This window comes from Oncorhynchus mykiss, chromosome 10 (assembly GCF_013265735.2).
Source record: "Oncorhynchus mykiss isolate Arlee chromosome 10, USDA_OmykA_1.1, whole genome shotgun sequence".
Taxonomy (NCBI): Eukaryota; Metazoa; Chordata; class Actinopteri; order Salmoniformes; family Salmonidae; genus Oncorhynchus; species Oncorhynchus mykiss.
Window position 1 is genome coordinate 82,062,584 of NC_048574.1, and position 15,000 is coordinate 82,077,583.

Consider the following 15,000-nt stretch of genomic DNA (forward strand, 5'->3'; position numbering starts at 1 on the left):
ACACACTACACCACAGCACACCATACCATACACCACACACCATACACCATACACCACACACCATACACCATACGCCACACTACACACTACACACAGCACACTTTCCATACACCATACACCACACACCGTACCATACACCACACACCATACACCACACACCATACCACACACCACACACCATACACCACACACCATACACCACACACCATACCACACACCATACACCACACACCATACACCACACACCATACACCACACACCATACACCACACTACACACCATACACCACACACCATACCATACACCACACACCATACCCCACACCACCACTACACACCACACCCCACCCCACACCACACACCATGGGGTGTGTATTTAATGTGTCCCAACATGGGGGGGTTGTGTGTGTGTGTGTTCCAGTGACGTAGCAGCCCTGTCCAGTCCGGTAGCAGTTTGTGTGTGTGTGTGTGTGTGTGTGTATTAATGTGTGTGTGTGTGTGTGTGTGTGTGTTTCAGTGACGTAGCAGCCCTGTCCAGTCCGGTAGCAGTGTGTGTGGTAGGAGACAGTCCTCTACGGAGACACTCCTGGAGACAACAGATCTTCCTTCGTGTCGCTACCCCTCAGAAAAACACTGACAGCAATGGTACGTACACACACACACACACACACACCTGTTTGAGTAAGGAGGGTGACTGTATCTTGTATCAGATAAGGATGTGTGTTCTTCATAGCAATAGTCGTCCGTCTACTGCATGTGGTTTGTCTCAAGATAAAGATTCTAAATGATTCCTTCTAGTTCTAGAATGTGAATGTGAATCTACTGCATGTGGTTTGTCTCAAGATAAAGATTCTAAATGATTCCTTCTAGTTCTAGAATGTGAATCTACTGCATGTTGTTTGTTTCAAGATAAAGATTCTAAATGATTCCTTCTAGTTACTCCTGATTTGAGCCAATAGCTTTTCAATAGGAAGTCATGAGATGACGGTCAACAGAACAGATGTTTGTCCGTCATGAGACCCACTGTGAAAAAAAACGGACATTGATGACTTCATGTGTGTCCCAGAGACCGTACAGAACAGCTGTGTCCTGAGCCCTCAGAGCACAGACTGGTGTAATGACAGCACCTGGCCACTAGATGGCACTGTTGCTTTGTGACTTACTGTTAGTCGTGGACTTCGTTCGACTTGGACTTTGGAGCCACGTAAATCCAACAGGCAACACATTCAAAGATCAGTAGAGACTAGGTTACTGTCGGTCTGGTACAGTAGAGACTGGGTTACTGTTGGTCTGGTACAGTAGAGACTGGGTTACTGTTGGTCTGGTACAGTAGAGACTGGGTTACTGGGTTACTGTCGGTCTGGTACAGTAGAGACTGGGTTACTGTCGGTCTGGTACATTAGAGACTGGGTTACTGTCGGTCTAGTACAGTGGAGACTGGGTTACTGTCGGTCTGGTACAGTAGAGACTGGGTTACTGTTGGTCTGGTACAGTAGAGACTGGGTTACTGTCGGTCTGGTACATTAGAGACTGGGTTACTGTTGGTCTGGTACAGTAGAGACTAGGTTACTGTTGGTCTGGTACAGTAGAGACTAGGTTACTGCCGGTCTGGTACAGTAGAGACTAGGTTACTGTCGGTCTGGTACAGTAGAGACTGGGTTACTGTCGGTCTGGTACAGTAGAGACTGGGTTACTGTTGGTCTGGTACAGTAGAGACTGGGTTACTGTTGGTCTGGTACAGTAGAGACTGGGTTACTGCGTTACTGTCGGTCTGGTACAGTAGAGACTGGGTTACTGTCGGTCTGGTACATTAGAGACTGGGTTACTGTCGGTCTAGTACAGTGGAGACTGGGTTACTGTCGGTCTGGTACAGTAGAGACTGGGTTACTGTTGGTCTGGTACAGTAGAGACTGGGTTACTGTCGGTCTGGTACATTAGAGACTGGGTTACTGTTGGTCTGGTACAGTAGAGACTAGGTTACTGTTGGTCTGGTACAGTAGAGACTAGGTTACTGTTGGTCTGGTACAGTAGAGACTGGGTTACTGTCGGTCTGGTACAGTAGAGACTGGGTTACTGTTGGTCTGGTACAGTAGAGACTAGGTTACTGCCGGTCTGGTACAGTAGAGACTAGGTTACTGTCGGTCTGGTACAGTAGAGACTGGGTTACTGTCGGTCTGGTACAGTAGAGACTGGGTTACTGTTGGTCTGGTACAGTAGAGACTAGGTTACTGTCGGTCTGGTACAGTAGAGACTGGGTTACTGTCGGTCTGGTACAGTAGAGACTGGGTTACTGTCGGTCTGGTACAGTAGAGACTAGGTTACTGTTGGTCTGGTACAGTAGAGACTGGGTTACTGTCGGTCTGGTACAGTAGAGACTGGGTTACTGTTGGTCTGGTACAGTAGAGACTGGGTTACTGTCGGTATGGTACAGTAGAGACTGGGTTACTGTCGGTCTGGTACAGTAGAGACTGGGTTACTGCCGGTCTGGTACAGTAGAGACTGGGTTACTGTCGGTCTGGTACAGTAGAGACTGGGTTACTGTCGGTCTGGTACAGTAGAGACTAGGTTACTGTTGGTCTGGTACAGTAGAGACTGGGTTACTGTCGGTCTGGTACAGTAGAGACTGGGTTACTGTCGGTCTGGTACATTAGAGACTGGGTTACTGTTGGTCTGGTACAGTAGAGACTAGGTTACTGCCGGTCTGGTACAGTAGAGACTGGGTTACTGTCGGTCTGGTACATTAGAGACTGGGTTACTGTTGGTCTGGTACAGTAGAGACTGGGTTACTGTTGGTCTGGTACAGTGGAGACTAGGTTACTGTTGGTCTGGTACAGTAGAGACTGGGTTACTGTCGGTCTGGTACATTAGAGACTGGGTTACTGTTGGTCTGGCACAGTAGAGACTGGGTTACTGTTGGTCTGGTACAGTAGAGACTAGGTTACTGTTGGTCTGGTACAGTAGAGACTGGGTTACTGTTGGTCTGGTACAGTAGAGACTGGGTTACTGTCGGTCTGGTACAGTAGAGACTGGGTTACTGGGTTACTGTCGGTCTGGTACAATAGAGACTAGGTTACTGTTGGTCTGGTACAGTAGAGACTGGGTTACTGTCGGTCTGGTAAATTAGAGACTGGGTTACTGTTGGTCTGGTACAGTAGAGACTGGGTTACTGTCGGTCTGGTACAGTAGAGACTGGGTTACTGTTGGTCTGGTACAGTAGAGACTGGGTTACTGGGTTACTGCCGGTCTGGTACAGTAGAGACTGGGTTACTGGGTTACTGTCGGTCTGGTACAGTAGAGACTGGGTTACTGTCGGTCTGGTACATTAGAGACTGGGTTACTGTTGGTCTGGTACAGTAGAGACTGGGTTACTGTCGGTCTGGTACAGTAGAGACTGGGTTACTGTCGGTCTGGTACAGTAGAGACTGGGTTACTGTCGGTCTGGTACAGTAGAGACTGGGTTACTGCCGGTCTGGTACAGTAGAGACTGGGTTACTGTCGGTCTGGTACAGTAGAGACGGGGTTACTGTTGGTCTGGTACAGTAGAGACTAGGTTACTGTTGGTCTGGTACAGTAGAGACTGGGTTACTGTCGGTCTGGTACAGTAGAGACTGGCTTACTGTCGGTCTGGTACAGTAGAGACTGGGTTACTGTCGGTCTGGTACATTAGAGACTGGGTTACTGTTGGTCTGGTACAGTAGAGACTGGGTTACTGTTGGTCTGGTACAGTAGAGACTGGGTTACTGTTGGTCTGGTACAGTAGAGACTGGGTTACTGTTGGTCTGGTACAGTAGAGACTGGGTTATTGTTGGTCTGGTACAGTAGAGACTGGGTTACTGTTGGTCTGGTACAGTAGAGACTGGGTTACTGTCGGTCTGGTACAGTAGAGACTGGGTTACTGTTGGTCTGGTACAGTAGAGACTGGGTTACTGTTGGTCTGGTACAGTAGAGACTGGGTTACTGTTGGTCTGGTACAGTAGAGACTAGGTTACTGTCGGTCTGGTACAGTAGAGACTGGGTTACTGTTGATCTGGTACAGTAGAGACTGGGTTACTGTTGGTCTGGTACAGTAGAGACTGGGTTACTGTTGGTCTGGTACAGTAGAGACTGGGTTACTGTTGGTCTGGTACAGTAGAGACAGGGTTACTGTTGGTCTTGTACAGTAGAGACTGGGTTACTGTTGGTCTGGTACAGTAGAGACTGGGTTACTGTTGGTCTGGTACAGTAGAGACTGGGTTACTGTTGGTCTGGTACAGTAGAGACTGGGTTATTGTCGGTCTGGTACAGTAGAGACTGGGTTACTGTCGGTCTGGTACAGTAGAGACTGGGTTACTGTCGGTCTGGTACAGTAGAGACTGGGTTACCGTTGGTCTGGTACAGTAGAGACTGGGTTACTGTCGGTCTGGTACAGTAGAGACTGGGTTACTGTTGGTCTGGTACAGTAGAGACAGGGTTACTGTTGGTCTTGTACAGTAGAGACTGGGTTACTGTTGGTCTGGTACAGTAGAGACTGGGTTACTGTTGGTCTGGTACAGTAGAGACTGGGTTACTGTTGGTCTGGTACAGTAGAGACTGGGTTATTGTCGGTCTGGTACAGTAGAGACTGGGTTACTGTCGGTCTGGTACAGTAGAGACTGGGTTACTGTCGGTCTGGTACAGTAGAGACTGGGTTACTGTTGGTCTGGTACAGTAGAGACTGGGTTACTGTCGGTCTGGTACAGTAGAGACTGGGTGACTGTCGGTCTGGTACAGTAGAGACTGGGTTACTGTTGGTCTGGTACAGTAGAGACTGGGTTGCTGTTGGTCTGGTACAGTAGAGACTAGGTTACTGTCGGTCTGGTACAGTAGAGACTGGGTTACTGTCGGTGTGGTACAGTAGAGACTGGGTTACTGTCGGTGTGGTACAGTAGAGACTGGGTTACTGTCGGTCTGGTACAGTAGAGACTAGGTTACTGTCGGTCTGGTACAGTAGAGACTGGGTTACTGTCAGGTTGGTACAGTAGAGACTGGGTTACTGTTGGTCTGGTACAGTAGAGACTGGGTGACTGTTGGTCTGGTACAGTAGAGACTGGGTTACTGTCGGTCTGGTACAGTAGAGACTGGGTTACTGTTGGTCTGGTACAGTAGAGGCTGGGTTACTGTTGGTCTGGTACAGTAGAGACTGGGTGACTGTTGGTCTGGTACAGTAGAGACTGGGTTACTGTTGGTCTGGTACAGTAGAGACTAGGTTACTGTTGGTCTTGTACCGTAGAGACTGGGTTACTGTTGGTCTGGTACAGTAGAGACTGGGTTACTGTCGGTCTGGTACAGTAGAGACTGGGTTACTGTCGGTCTGGTACAGTAGAGACTGGGTTACTGGGTTACTGTCGGTCTGGTACAATAGAGACTGGGTTACTGTCGGTCTGGTAAATTAGAGACTGGGTTACTGTTGGTCTGGTACAGTAGAGACTGGGTTACTGTCGGTCTGGTACAGTAGAGACTGGGTTACTGTTGGTCTGGTACAGTAGAGACTGGGTTACTGGGTTACTGTCGGTCTGGTACAGTAGAGACTGGGTTACTGGGTTACTGTCGGTCTGGTACAGTAGAGACTGGGTTACTGTCGGTCTGGTACATTAGAGACTGGGTTACTGTTGGTCTGGTACAGTAGAGACTGGGTTACTGTCGGTCTGGTACAGTAGAGACTGGGTTACTGTCGGTCTGGTACAGTAGAGACTGGGTTACTGTCGGTCTGGTACAGTAGAGACTGGGTTACTGCCGGTCTGGTACAGTAGAGACTTGGTTACTGTCGGTCTGGTACAGTAGAGACGGGGTTACTGTTGGTCTGGTACAGTAGAGACTAGGTTACTGTTGGTCTGGTACAGTAGAGACTGGGTTACTGTCGGTCTGGTACAGTAGAGACTGGCTTACTGTCGGTCTGGTACAGTAGAGACTGGGTTACTGTCGGTCTGGTACATTAGAGACTGGGTTACTGTTGGTCTGGTACAGTAGAGACTGGGTTACTGTTGGTCTGGTACAGTAGATACTGGGTTACTGTTGGTCTGGTACAGTAGAGACTGGGTTACTGTTGGTCTGGTACAGTAGAGACTGGGTTATTGTTGGTCTGGTACAGTAGAGACTGGGTTACTGTCGGTCTGGTACAGTAGAGACTGGGTTACTGTCGGTCTGGTACAGTAGAGACTGGGTTACTGTTGGTCTGGTACAGTAGAGACTGGGTTACTGTTGGTCTGGTACAGTAGAGACTGGGTTACTGTTGGTCTGGTACAGTAGAGACTGGGTTACTGTTGGTCTGGTACAGTAGAGACTGGGTTACTGTTGGTCTGGTACAGTAGAGACAGGGTTACTGTTGGTCTTGTACAGTAGAGACTGGGTTACTGTTGGTCTGGTACAGTAGAGACTGGGTTACTGTTGGTCTGGTACAGTAGAGACTGGGTTACTGTTGGTCTGGTACAGTAGAGACTGGGTTATTGTCGGTCTGGTACAGTAGAGACTGGGTTACTGTCGGTCTGGTACAGTAGAGACTGGGTTACTGTCGGTCTGGTACAGTAGAGACTGGGTTACTGTTGGTCTGGTACAGTAGAGACTGGGTTGCTGTTGGTCTGGTACAGTAGAGACTAGGTTACTGTCGGTCTGGTACAGTAGAGACTGGGTTACTGTCGGTGTGGTACAGTAGAGACTGGGTTACTGTCGGTGTGGTACAGTAGAGACTGGGTTACTGTCGGTCTGGTACAGTAGAGACTAGGTTACTGTCGGTCTGGTACAGTAGAGACTGGGTTACTGTCAGGTTGGTACAGTAGAGACTGGGTTACTGTTGGTCTGGTACAGTAGAGACTGGGTGACTGTTGGTCTGGTACAGTAGAGACTGAGTTACTGTCGGTCTGGTACAGTAGAGACTGGGTTACTGTTGGTCTGGTACAGTAGAGGCTGGGTTACTGTTGGTCTGGTACAGTAGAGACTGGGTGACTGTTGGTCTGGTACAGTAGAGACTGGGTTACTGTTGGTCTGGTACAGTAGAGACTAGGTTACTGTTGGTCTGGTACCGTAGAGACTGGGTTACTGTTGGTCTGGTACAGTAGAGACTGGGTTACTGTCGGTCTGGTACAGTAGAGACTGGGTTACTGTCGGTCTGGTACAGTAGAGACTGGGTTACTGGGTTACTGTCGGTCTGGTACAATAGAGACTGGGTTACTGTCGGTCTGGTAAATTAGAGACTGGGTTACTGTTGGTCTGGTACAGTAGAGACTGGGTTACTGTCGGTCTGGTACAGTAGAGACTGGGTTACTGTTGGTCTGGTACAGTAGAGACTGGGTTACTGTCGGTCTGGTACAGTAGAGACGGGGTTACTGTTGGTCTGGTACAGTAGAGACTAGGTTACTGTTGGTCTGGTACAGTAGAGACTGGGTTACTGTCGGTCTGGTACAGTAGAGACTGGCTTACTGTCGGTCTGGTACAGTAGAGACTGGGTTACTGTCGGTCTGGTACATTAGAGACTGGGTTACTGTTGGTCTGGTACAGTAGAGACTGGGTTACTGTTGGTCTGGTACAGTAGAGACTGGGTTACTGTTGGTCTGGTACAGTAGAGACTGGGTTACTGTTGGTCTGGTACAGTAGAGACTGGGTTATTGTTGGTCTGGTACAGTAGAGACTGGGTTACTGTCGGTCTGGTACAGTAGAGACTGGGTTACTGTCGGTCTGGTACAGTAGAGACTGGGTTACTGTTGGTCTGGTACAGTAGAGACTGGGTTACTGTTGGTCTGGTACAGTAGAGACTGGGTTACTGTTGGTCTGGTACAGTAGAGACTAGGTTACTGTCGGTCTGGTACAGTAGAGACTGGGTTACTGTTGATCTGGTACAGTAGAGACTGGGTTACTGTTGGTCTGGTACAGTAGAGACTGGGTTACTGTTGGTCTGGTACAGTAGAGACTGGGTTACTGTTGGTCTGGTACAGTAGAGACTGGGTTACTGTTGGTCTGGTACAGTAGAGACTGGGTTACTGTTGGTCTGGTACAGTAGAGACAGGGTTACTGTTGGTCTTGTACAGTAGAGACTGGGTTACTGTTGGTCTGGTACAGTAGAGACTGGGTTACTGTTGGTCTGGTACAGTAGAGACTGGGTTACTGTTGGTCTGGTACAGTAGAGACTGGGTTATTGTCGGTCTGGTACAGTAGAGACTGGGTTACTGTCGGTCTGGTACAGTAGAGACTGGGTTACTGTCGGTCTGGTACAGTAGAGACTGGGTTACTGTTGGTCTGGTACAGTAGAGACTGGGTTGCTGTTGGTCTGGTACAGTAGAGACTAGGTTACTGTCGGTCTGGTACAGTAGAGACTGGGTTACTGTCGGTGTGGTACAGTAGAGACTGGGTTACTGTCGGTGTGGTACAGTAGAGACTGGGTTACTGTCGGTCTGGTACAGTAGAGACTAGGTTACTGTCGGTCTGGTACAGTAGAGACTGGGTTACTGTCAGGTTGGTACAGTAGAGACTGGGTTACTGTTGGTCTGGTACAGTAGAGACTGGGTGACTGTTGGTCTGGTACAGTAGAGACTGGGTTACTGTCGGTCTGGTACAGTAGAGACTGGGTTACTGTTGGTCTGGTACAGTAGAGGCTGGGTTACTGTTGGTCTGGTACAGTAGAGACTGGGTGACTGTTGGTCTGGTACAGTAGAGACTGGGTTACTGTTGGTCTGGTACAGTAGAGACTAGGTTACTGTTGGTCTGGTACCGTAGAGACTGGGTTACTGTTGGTCTGGTACAGTAGAGACTGGGTTACTGTCGGTCTGGTACAGTAGAGACTGGGTTACTGTCGGTCTGGTACAGTAGAGACTGGGTTACTGGGTTACTGTCGGTCTGGTACAATAGAGACTGGGTTACTGTCGGTCTGGTAAATTAGAGACTGGGTTACTGTTGGTCTGGTACAGTAGAGACTGGGTTACTGTCGGTCTGGTACAGTAGAGACTGGGTTACTGTTGGTCTGGTACAGTAGAGACTGGGTTACTGGGTTACTGTCGGTCTGGTACAGTAGAGACTGGGTTACTGGGTTACTGTCGGTCTGGTACAGTAGAGACTGGGTTACTGTCGGTCTGGTACATTAGAGACTGGGTTACTGTTGGTCTGGTACAGTAGAGACTGGGTTACTGTCGGTCTGGTACAGTAGAGACTGGGTTACTGTCGGTCTGGTACAGTAGAGACTGGGTTACTGTCGGTCTGGTACAGTAGAGACTGGGTTACTGCCGGTCTGGTACAGTAGAGACTGGGTTACTGTCGGTCTGGTACAGTAGAGACGGGGTTACTGTTGGTCTGGTACAGTAGAGACTAGGTTACTGTTGGTCTGGTACAGTAGAGACTGGGTTACTGTCGGTCTGGTACAGTAGAGACTGGCTTACTGTCGGTCTGGTACAGTAGAGACTGGGTTACTGTCGGTCTGGTACATTAGAGACTGGGCTACTGTTGGTCTGGTACAGTAGAGACTGGGTTACTGTTGGTCTGGTACAGTAGAGACTGGGTTACTGTTGGTCTGGTACAGTAGAGACTGGGTTACTGTTGGTCTGGTACAGTAGAGACTGGGTTATTGTTGGTCTGGTACAGTAGAGACTGGGTTACTGTCGGTCTGGTACAGTAGAGACTGGGTTACTGTCGGTCTGGTACAGTAGAGACTGGGTTACTGTTGGTCTGGTACAGTAGAGACTGGGTTACTGTTGGTCTGGTACAGTAGAGACTGGGTTACTGTTGGTCTGGTACAGTAGAGACTAGGTTACTGTCGGTCTGGTACAGTAGAGACTGGGTTACTGTTGATCTGGTACAGTAGAGACTGGGTTACTGTTGGTCTGGTACAGTAGAGACTGGGTTACTGTTGGTCTGGTACAGTAGAGACTGGGTTACTGTTGGTCTGGTACAGTAGAGACTGGGTTACTGTTGGTCTGGTACAGTAGAGACAGGGTTACTGTTGGTCTTGTACAGTAGAGACTGGGTTACTGTTGGTCTGGTACAGTAGAGACTGGGTTACTGTTGGTCTGGTACAGTAGAGACTGGGTTACTGTTGGTCTGGTACAGTAGAGACTGGGTTATTGTCGGTCTGGTACAGTAGAGACTGGGTTACTGTCGGTCTGGTACAGTAGAGACTGGGTTACTGTCGGTCTGGTACAGTAGAGACTGGGTTACTGTTGGTCTGGTACAGTAGAGACTGGGTTACTGTCGGTCTGGTGCAGTAGAGACTGGGTTACTGTTGGTCTGGTACAGTAGAGACAGGGTTACTGTTGGTCTTGTACAGTAGAGACTGGGTTACTGTTGGTCTGGTACAGTAGAGACTGGGTTACTGTTGGTCTGGTACAGTAGAGACTGGGTTACTGTTGGTCTGGTACAGTAGAGACTGGGTTATTGTCGGTCTGGTACAGTAGAGACTGGGTTACTGTCGGTCTGGTACAGTAGAGACTGGGTTACTGTCGGTCTGGTACAGTAGAGACTGGGTTACTGTTGGTCTGGTACAGTAGAGACTGGGTTACTGTCGGTCTGGTACAGTAGAGACTGGGTGACTGTCGGTCTGGTACAGTAGAGACTGGGTTACTGTTGGTCTGGTACAGTAGAGACTGGGTTGCTGTTGGTCTGGTACAGTAGAGACTAGGTTACTGTCGGTCTGGTACAGTAGAGACTGGGTTACTGTCGGTCTGGTACAGTAGAGACTGGGTTACTGTCGGTCTGGTACAGTAGAGACTGGGTTACTGTCGGTCTGGTACAGTAGAGACTGGGTTACTGTCGGTCTGGTACAGTAGAGACTGGGTTACTGTTGGTCTGGTACAGTAGAGACTGGGTTACTGTTGGTCTGGTACAGTAGAGACTGGGTTACTGTTGGTCTGGTACAGTAGAGACTGGGTTACTGTTGGTCTGGTACAGTAGAGACTGGGTTACTGTCGGTCTGGTACAGTAGAGACTGGGTTACTGGTCTGGTACAGTAGAGACTGAGTTACTGGTCTGGTACAGTAGAGACTGGGTTACTGGTCTGGTACATTAGAGACTGGGTTACTGGTCTGGTACTGTAGAGACTGGGTTACTGTTCCTACATGTGTAAACTCCACCTTTATACCTGTGTAAACATGTATTTAAGGTAATACACAATTTACCTACCGTCTACCACCACGCTCTGTCTCTCCTCATCTCTCTCCCTGTCTCTCTCTCCCCATTCCATCTGTCTCTCTCTCTGTCTCTCTCCCTGTCTCGCTCTCCCCATTCCCTCTCTCTCTTTCTCTCTCTCTCTTTCTCTCTCTCTCACTTTCTCTCTCTCTCTCTCTTTCTCTCTCTCTTTCTCTCTCTCTCTTTCTCTCTCTTTATCTCTCTCTCACTCTTTCTCTCTCTTTCTCTTTCTCTCTCTCTTTATCTCTGTCTGTCTGTCTCTCTCTGTCTCTCTCTCTCTCTCTATCTCTCTCTCTGTCTGTCTCTCTCTCTCTCTCTCTCTCTCTCTATCTCTCTCTCTTTCTCTCTCTCTTTCTCTCTCTCTTTCTCTCTCTCTTTCTCTCTCTCTGTCTGTCTCTCTCTCTGTCACTCTCTTCTCTCTCTCTCTCTCTCTCTCTCTCTCTCTCTCTCTCTCTCTCTCTCTCTCTCTCTCTCTCTCTCTCTCTCTCTCTCTCTCTCTCTCTCTCTCTCTCTCTCTCTCTCTCTCTCTCTCTCTCTCCCTCTCCCTCTCCCTCTCCCTCTCTCTCTCCTTGGCCAGGTTTTAGTTACAGTTCTCTGGTGACAGATGGAGTGTGACAAATCATATTTAATCAACAATGCCGATCTACAAACATAAGTACCCAGAACAGGTTATACCACGACAGTAGACTGAAGACAATACCTGACCATACCTGTGTTTACTGTCTAGTTGTTATATTCTAGAAAATACCTGACCATACCTGTAACTACCTGTGTTTACTGTCTAGTTGTAATACCATACCTGTATTTACTGTCTAGTTGTAATACCATACCTGTAACTACCTGTATTTACTGTCTAGTTATAATACCATGCCTGTATTTACTGTCTAGTTGTAATACCATGCCTGTATTTACTGTCTAGTTGTAATACCATACCTGTAACTACCTGTATTTACTGTCTAGTTGTAATACCATACCTGTAACTACTGTCTAGTTGTAATACCATACCTGTAACTACCTGTATTTACTGTCTAGTTGTAATACCATACCTGTAACTACCTGTATTTACTGTCTAGTTGTAATACCATACCTGTAACTACCTGTAACTACCTGTAACTACCTGTAACTACCTGTAACTACCTGTATTTACTGTCTAGTTGTAATACCATACCTGTAACTACCTGTATTTACTGTCTAGTTGTAATACCATACCTGTAACTACTGTCTAGTTGTAATACCATACCTGTAACTACCTGTATTTACTGTCTAGTTGTAATACCATACCTGTAACTACTGTCTAGTTGTAATACCATACCTGTAACTACCTGTATTTACTGTCTAGTTGTAATACCATACCTGTAACTACCTGTAACTACTGTCTAGTTGTAATACCATACCTGTAACTACCTGTAACTACCTGTAACTACTGTCTAGTTGTAATACCATACCTGTAACTACTGTCTAGTTGTAATACCATACCTGTAACTACCTGTATTTACTGTCTAGTTGTAATACCATACCTGTAACTACTGTCTAGTTGTAATACCATACCTGTAACTACCTGTATTTACTGTCTAGTTGTAATACCATACCTGTAACTACCTGTAACTACTGTCTAGTTGTAATACCATACCTGTAACTACCTGTAACTACCTGTAACTACTGTCTAGTTGTAATACCATACCTGTAACTACTGTCTAGTTGTAATACCATACCTGTAACTACCTGTATTTACTGTCTAGTTGTAATACCATACCTGTAACTACCTGTAACTACTGTCTAGTTGTAATACCATACCTGTAACGACCTGTAACTACCTGTAACTACCTGTAACTACTGTCTAGTTGTAATACCATACCTGTAACTACCTGTATTTACTGTCTAGTTGTAATACCATACCTGTAACTACCTGCATTTACTGTCTAGTTGTAATACCATACCTGTAACTACCTGTAACTACCTGCATTTACTGTCTAGTTGTAATACCATACCTGTAACTACCTGTAACTACCTGTAACTACCTGTAACTACTGTCTAGTTGTAATACCATACCTGTAACTACCTGTATTTACTGTCTAGTTGTAATACCATACCTGTAACTACCTGTAACTACCTGTATTTACTGTCTGGTTGTAATACCATACCTGTAACTAACTACCTGTAACTACCTGTATTTACTGTCTAGTTGTAATACCATACCTGTAACTACCTGTAACTACTGTCTAGTTGTAATTGTCCGTAAATGTTGAATTTGTAGGAAGTGGGTATTCATTTAGTTTAGGCATAGTGGTCCAACCTAATGGAAGGTTAGGTTTAGGAAGGGAGGTTTAGGAAGGGGGGGGTAGGTTTAGGAAGGGAGGGTTAGGTTTAGGAAGGGAGGGTTAGGAAGGGAGGGTCAGGTTAGGAAGGGAGGGTCAGGTTTAGGAAGGGAGGGTCAGGTTAAGGAAGGAAGGTTTAGGAAGGGAGGGTTAGGTTTAGGAAGGGAGGGTTAGGTTTAGGAAGGGAGGGTTAGGAAGGGAGGGTCAGGTTAGGAAGGGAGGGTCAGGTTTAGGAAGGGAGGGTCAGGTTAAGGAAGGAAGGTTTAGGAAGGGGGGGTTAGGTTTAAGAAGGGAGGGTCAGGTTTAGAAAGGGAGGGTTAGGAAGGGAGGGTTCAGGTTTAGGAAGGGGGGGTTCAGGTTTAGGAAGGGAGGGTTCAGGTTTAAGGAAGGGAGGGTTAGATTTAGGAAGGGAGGGTTCAGGTTTAAGGAAGGGAGGGTTAGGTTTAGGAAGGTTAGGTTTAGGAAGGGAGGGTTAGGTTTAGGAAGGGAGGGTTAAGAAGGGAGGGTTAGGTATAGGTTTAGGAAGTGAGGGTTAGGTATAGGGTTAGGAAGGTATGTTTAGGGTTAGGAAGGGAGGGTCAGGTATAGGTTTAGGAAGGAAGGGTCAGGTATAGTTTTAGGAAGGGAGGGTTAGGTTTAGGAAGGGGGGGTTAGGTTTAGGAAGGGAGGGTTAGGTATAGGTTTAGGAAGGGAGGGTTAGGTATAGGTTTAGGAAGGGAGGGTCAGGTATAGGTTTAGGAAGGGAAGGTTAGATATAGGGTTAGGAAGGGAGGGTTAGGTATAGTTTTAGGAAGGGAGGGTTAGGTTTAGGAAGGGGGGGTTAGGTTTAGGAAGGGAGGGTCAGGTTTAGGAAGGGGGGGTTCAGGTTTAGGAAGGGAGGGTTCAGGTTTAAGGAAGGGAGGGTTAGGTTTAGGAAGGGAGGGTTAAGAAGGGAGGGTTATGTATAGGGTTAGGAAAGTAGGGTTAGGTATAGGGTTAGGAAGGGAGGGTTAGGTATAGGGTTAGGAAGGTATTTTTAGGGTTAGGAAGGAAGGGTCAGGTGTAGGTTTAGGAAGGAAGGGTCAGGTTTAGGAAGGGAGGGTTAGGAAGGGAGGGTTAGGAAAGTAGGGTTAGGTATAGGGTTAGGAAGGGAGGGTTAGGTATAGGGTTAGGAAGGGAGGGTCAGGTATAGGGTTAGGAAGGGAGGGTTAGGTATAGGGTTAGAAAGGGAGGGTTAGGAAGGGAGGGTTAGGTATAGGGTTAGGAAGGGAGGGTTAGGTATAGGGTTAGGAAGGGATGGTTAGGTATAGGGTTAGGAAGGGAGGGTTAGGTATAGGGTTAGGAAGGGAGGGTTAGGTTTAGGAAGGGAGGGTTAGGAAGGGAGGGTTAGGAAGGGAGGGTTAGGTATAGGGTTAGGAAGGGAGGGTTAGGTTTAGGAAGGGAGGGTTAGGAAGGGAGGGTTAGGTATAGGGTTAGGAAGTGAGGGTTAGGAATAGGGTTAGGAAGGCAGGGTTAGGTTTAGGAAGGGAGGGTTAGGTATAGGGTTAGGAAGGTATGTTTAGGGTTAGGAAGGGAGGGTCAGGTATAGG

At 47.6% G+C, this 15,000-nt stretch overlaps 1 protein-coding gene and 1 long non-coding RNA gene across 2 annotated transcripts in view; one reads left to right on the plus strand and one right to left on the minus strand.

Moving 5' to 3' along the window:
* Positions 1-15,000, plus strand: part of LOC118936694 (TBC1 domain family member 1-like) — a gene marked incomplete at its 5' end in the record, with an annotated part of 123,517 nt that overhangs the window by 65,163 nt on the left and 43,354 nt on the right. The window contains one exon of the mRNA XM_036989408.1: positions 517-644. Within this exon, the coding sequence (XP_036845303.1) occupies positions 517-644 (128 nt within the window). The remainder of the gene's footprint in view (positions 1-516; positions 645-15,000) is intronic.
* On the minus strand, positions 11,869-12,145 carry LOC118936824. Its single transcript, XR_005034277.1, has 3 exons — positions 12,030-12,145; positions 11,917-11,957; positions 11,869-11,885 (listed from the first exon to the last, which is right to left on the minus strand). It is a non-coding gene; the product is annotated as an uncharacterized LOC118936824 (long non-coding RNA).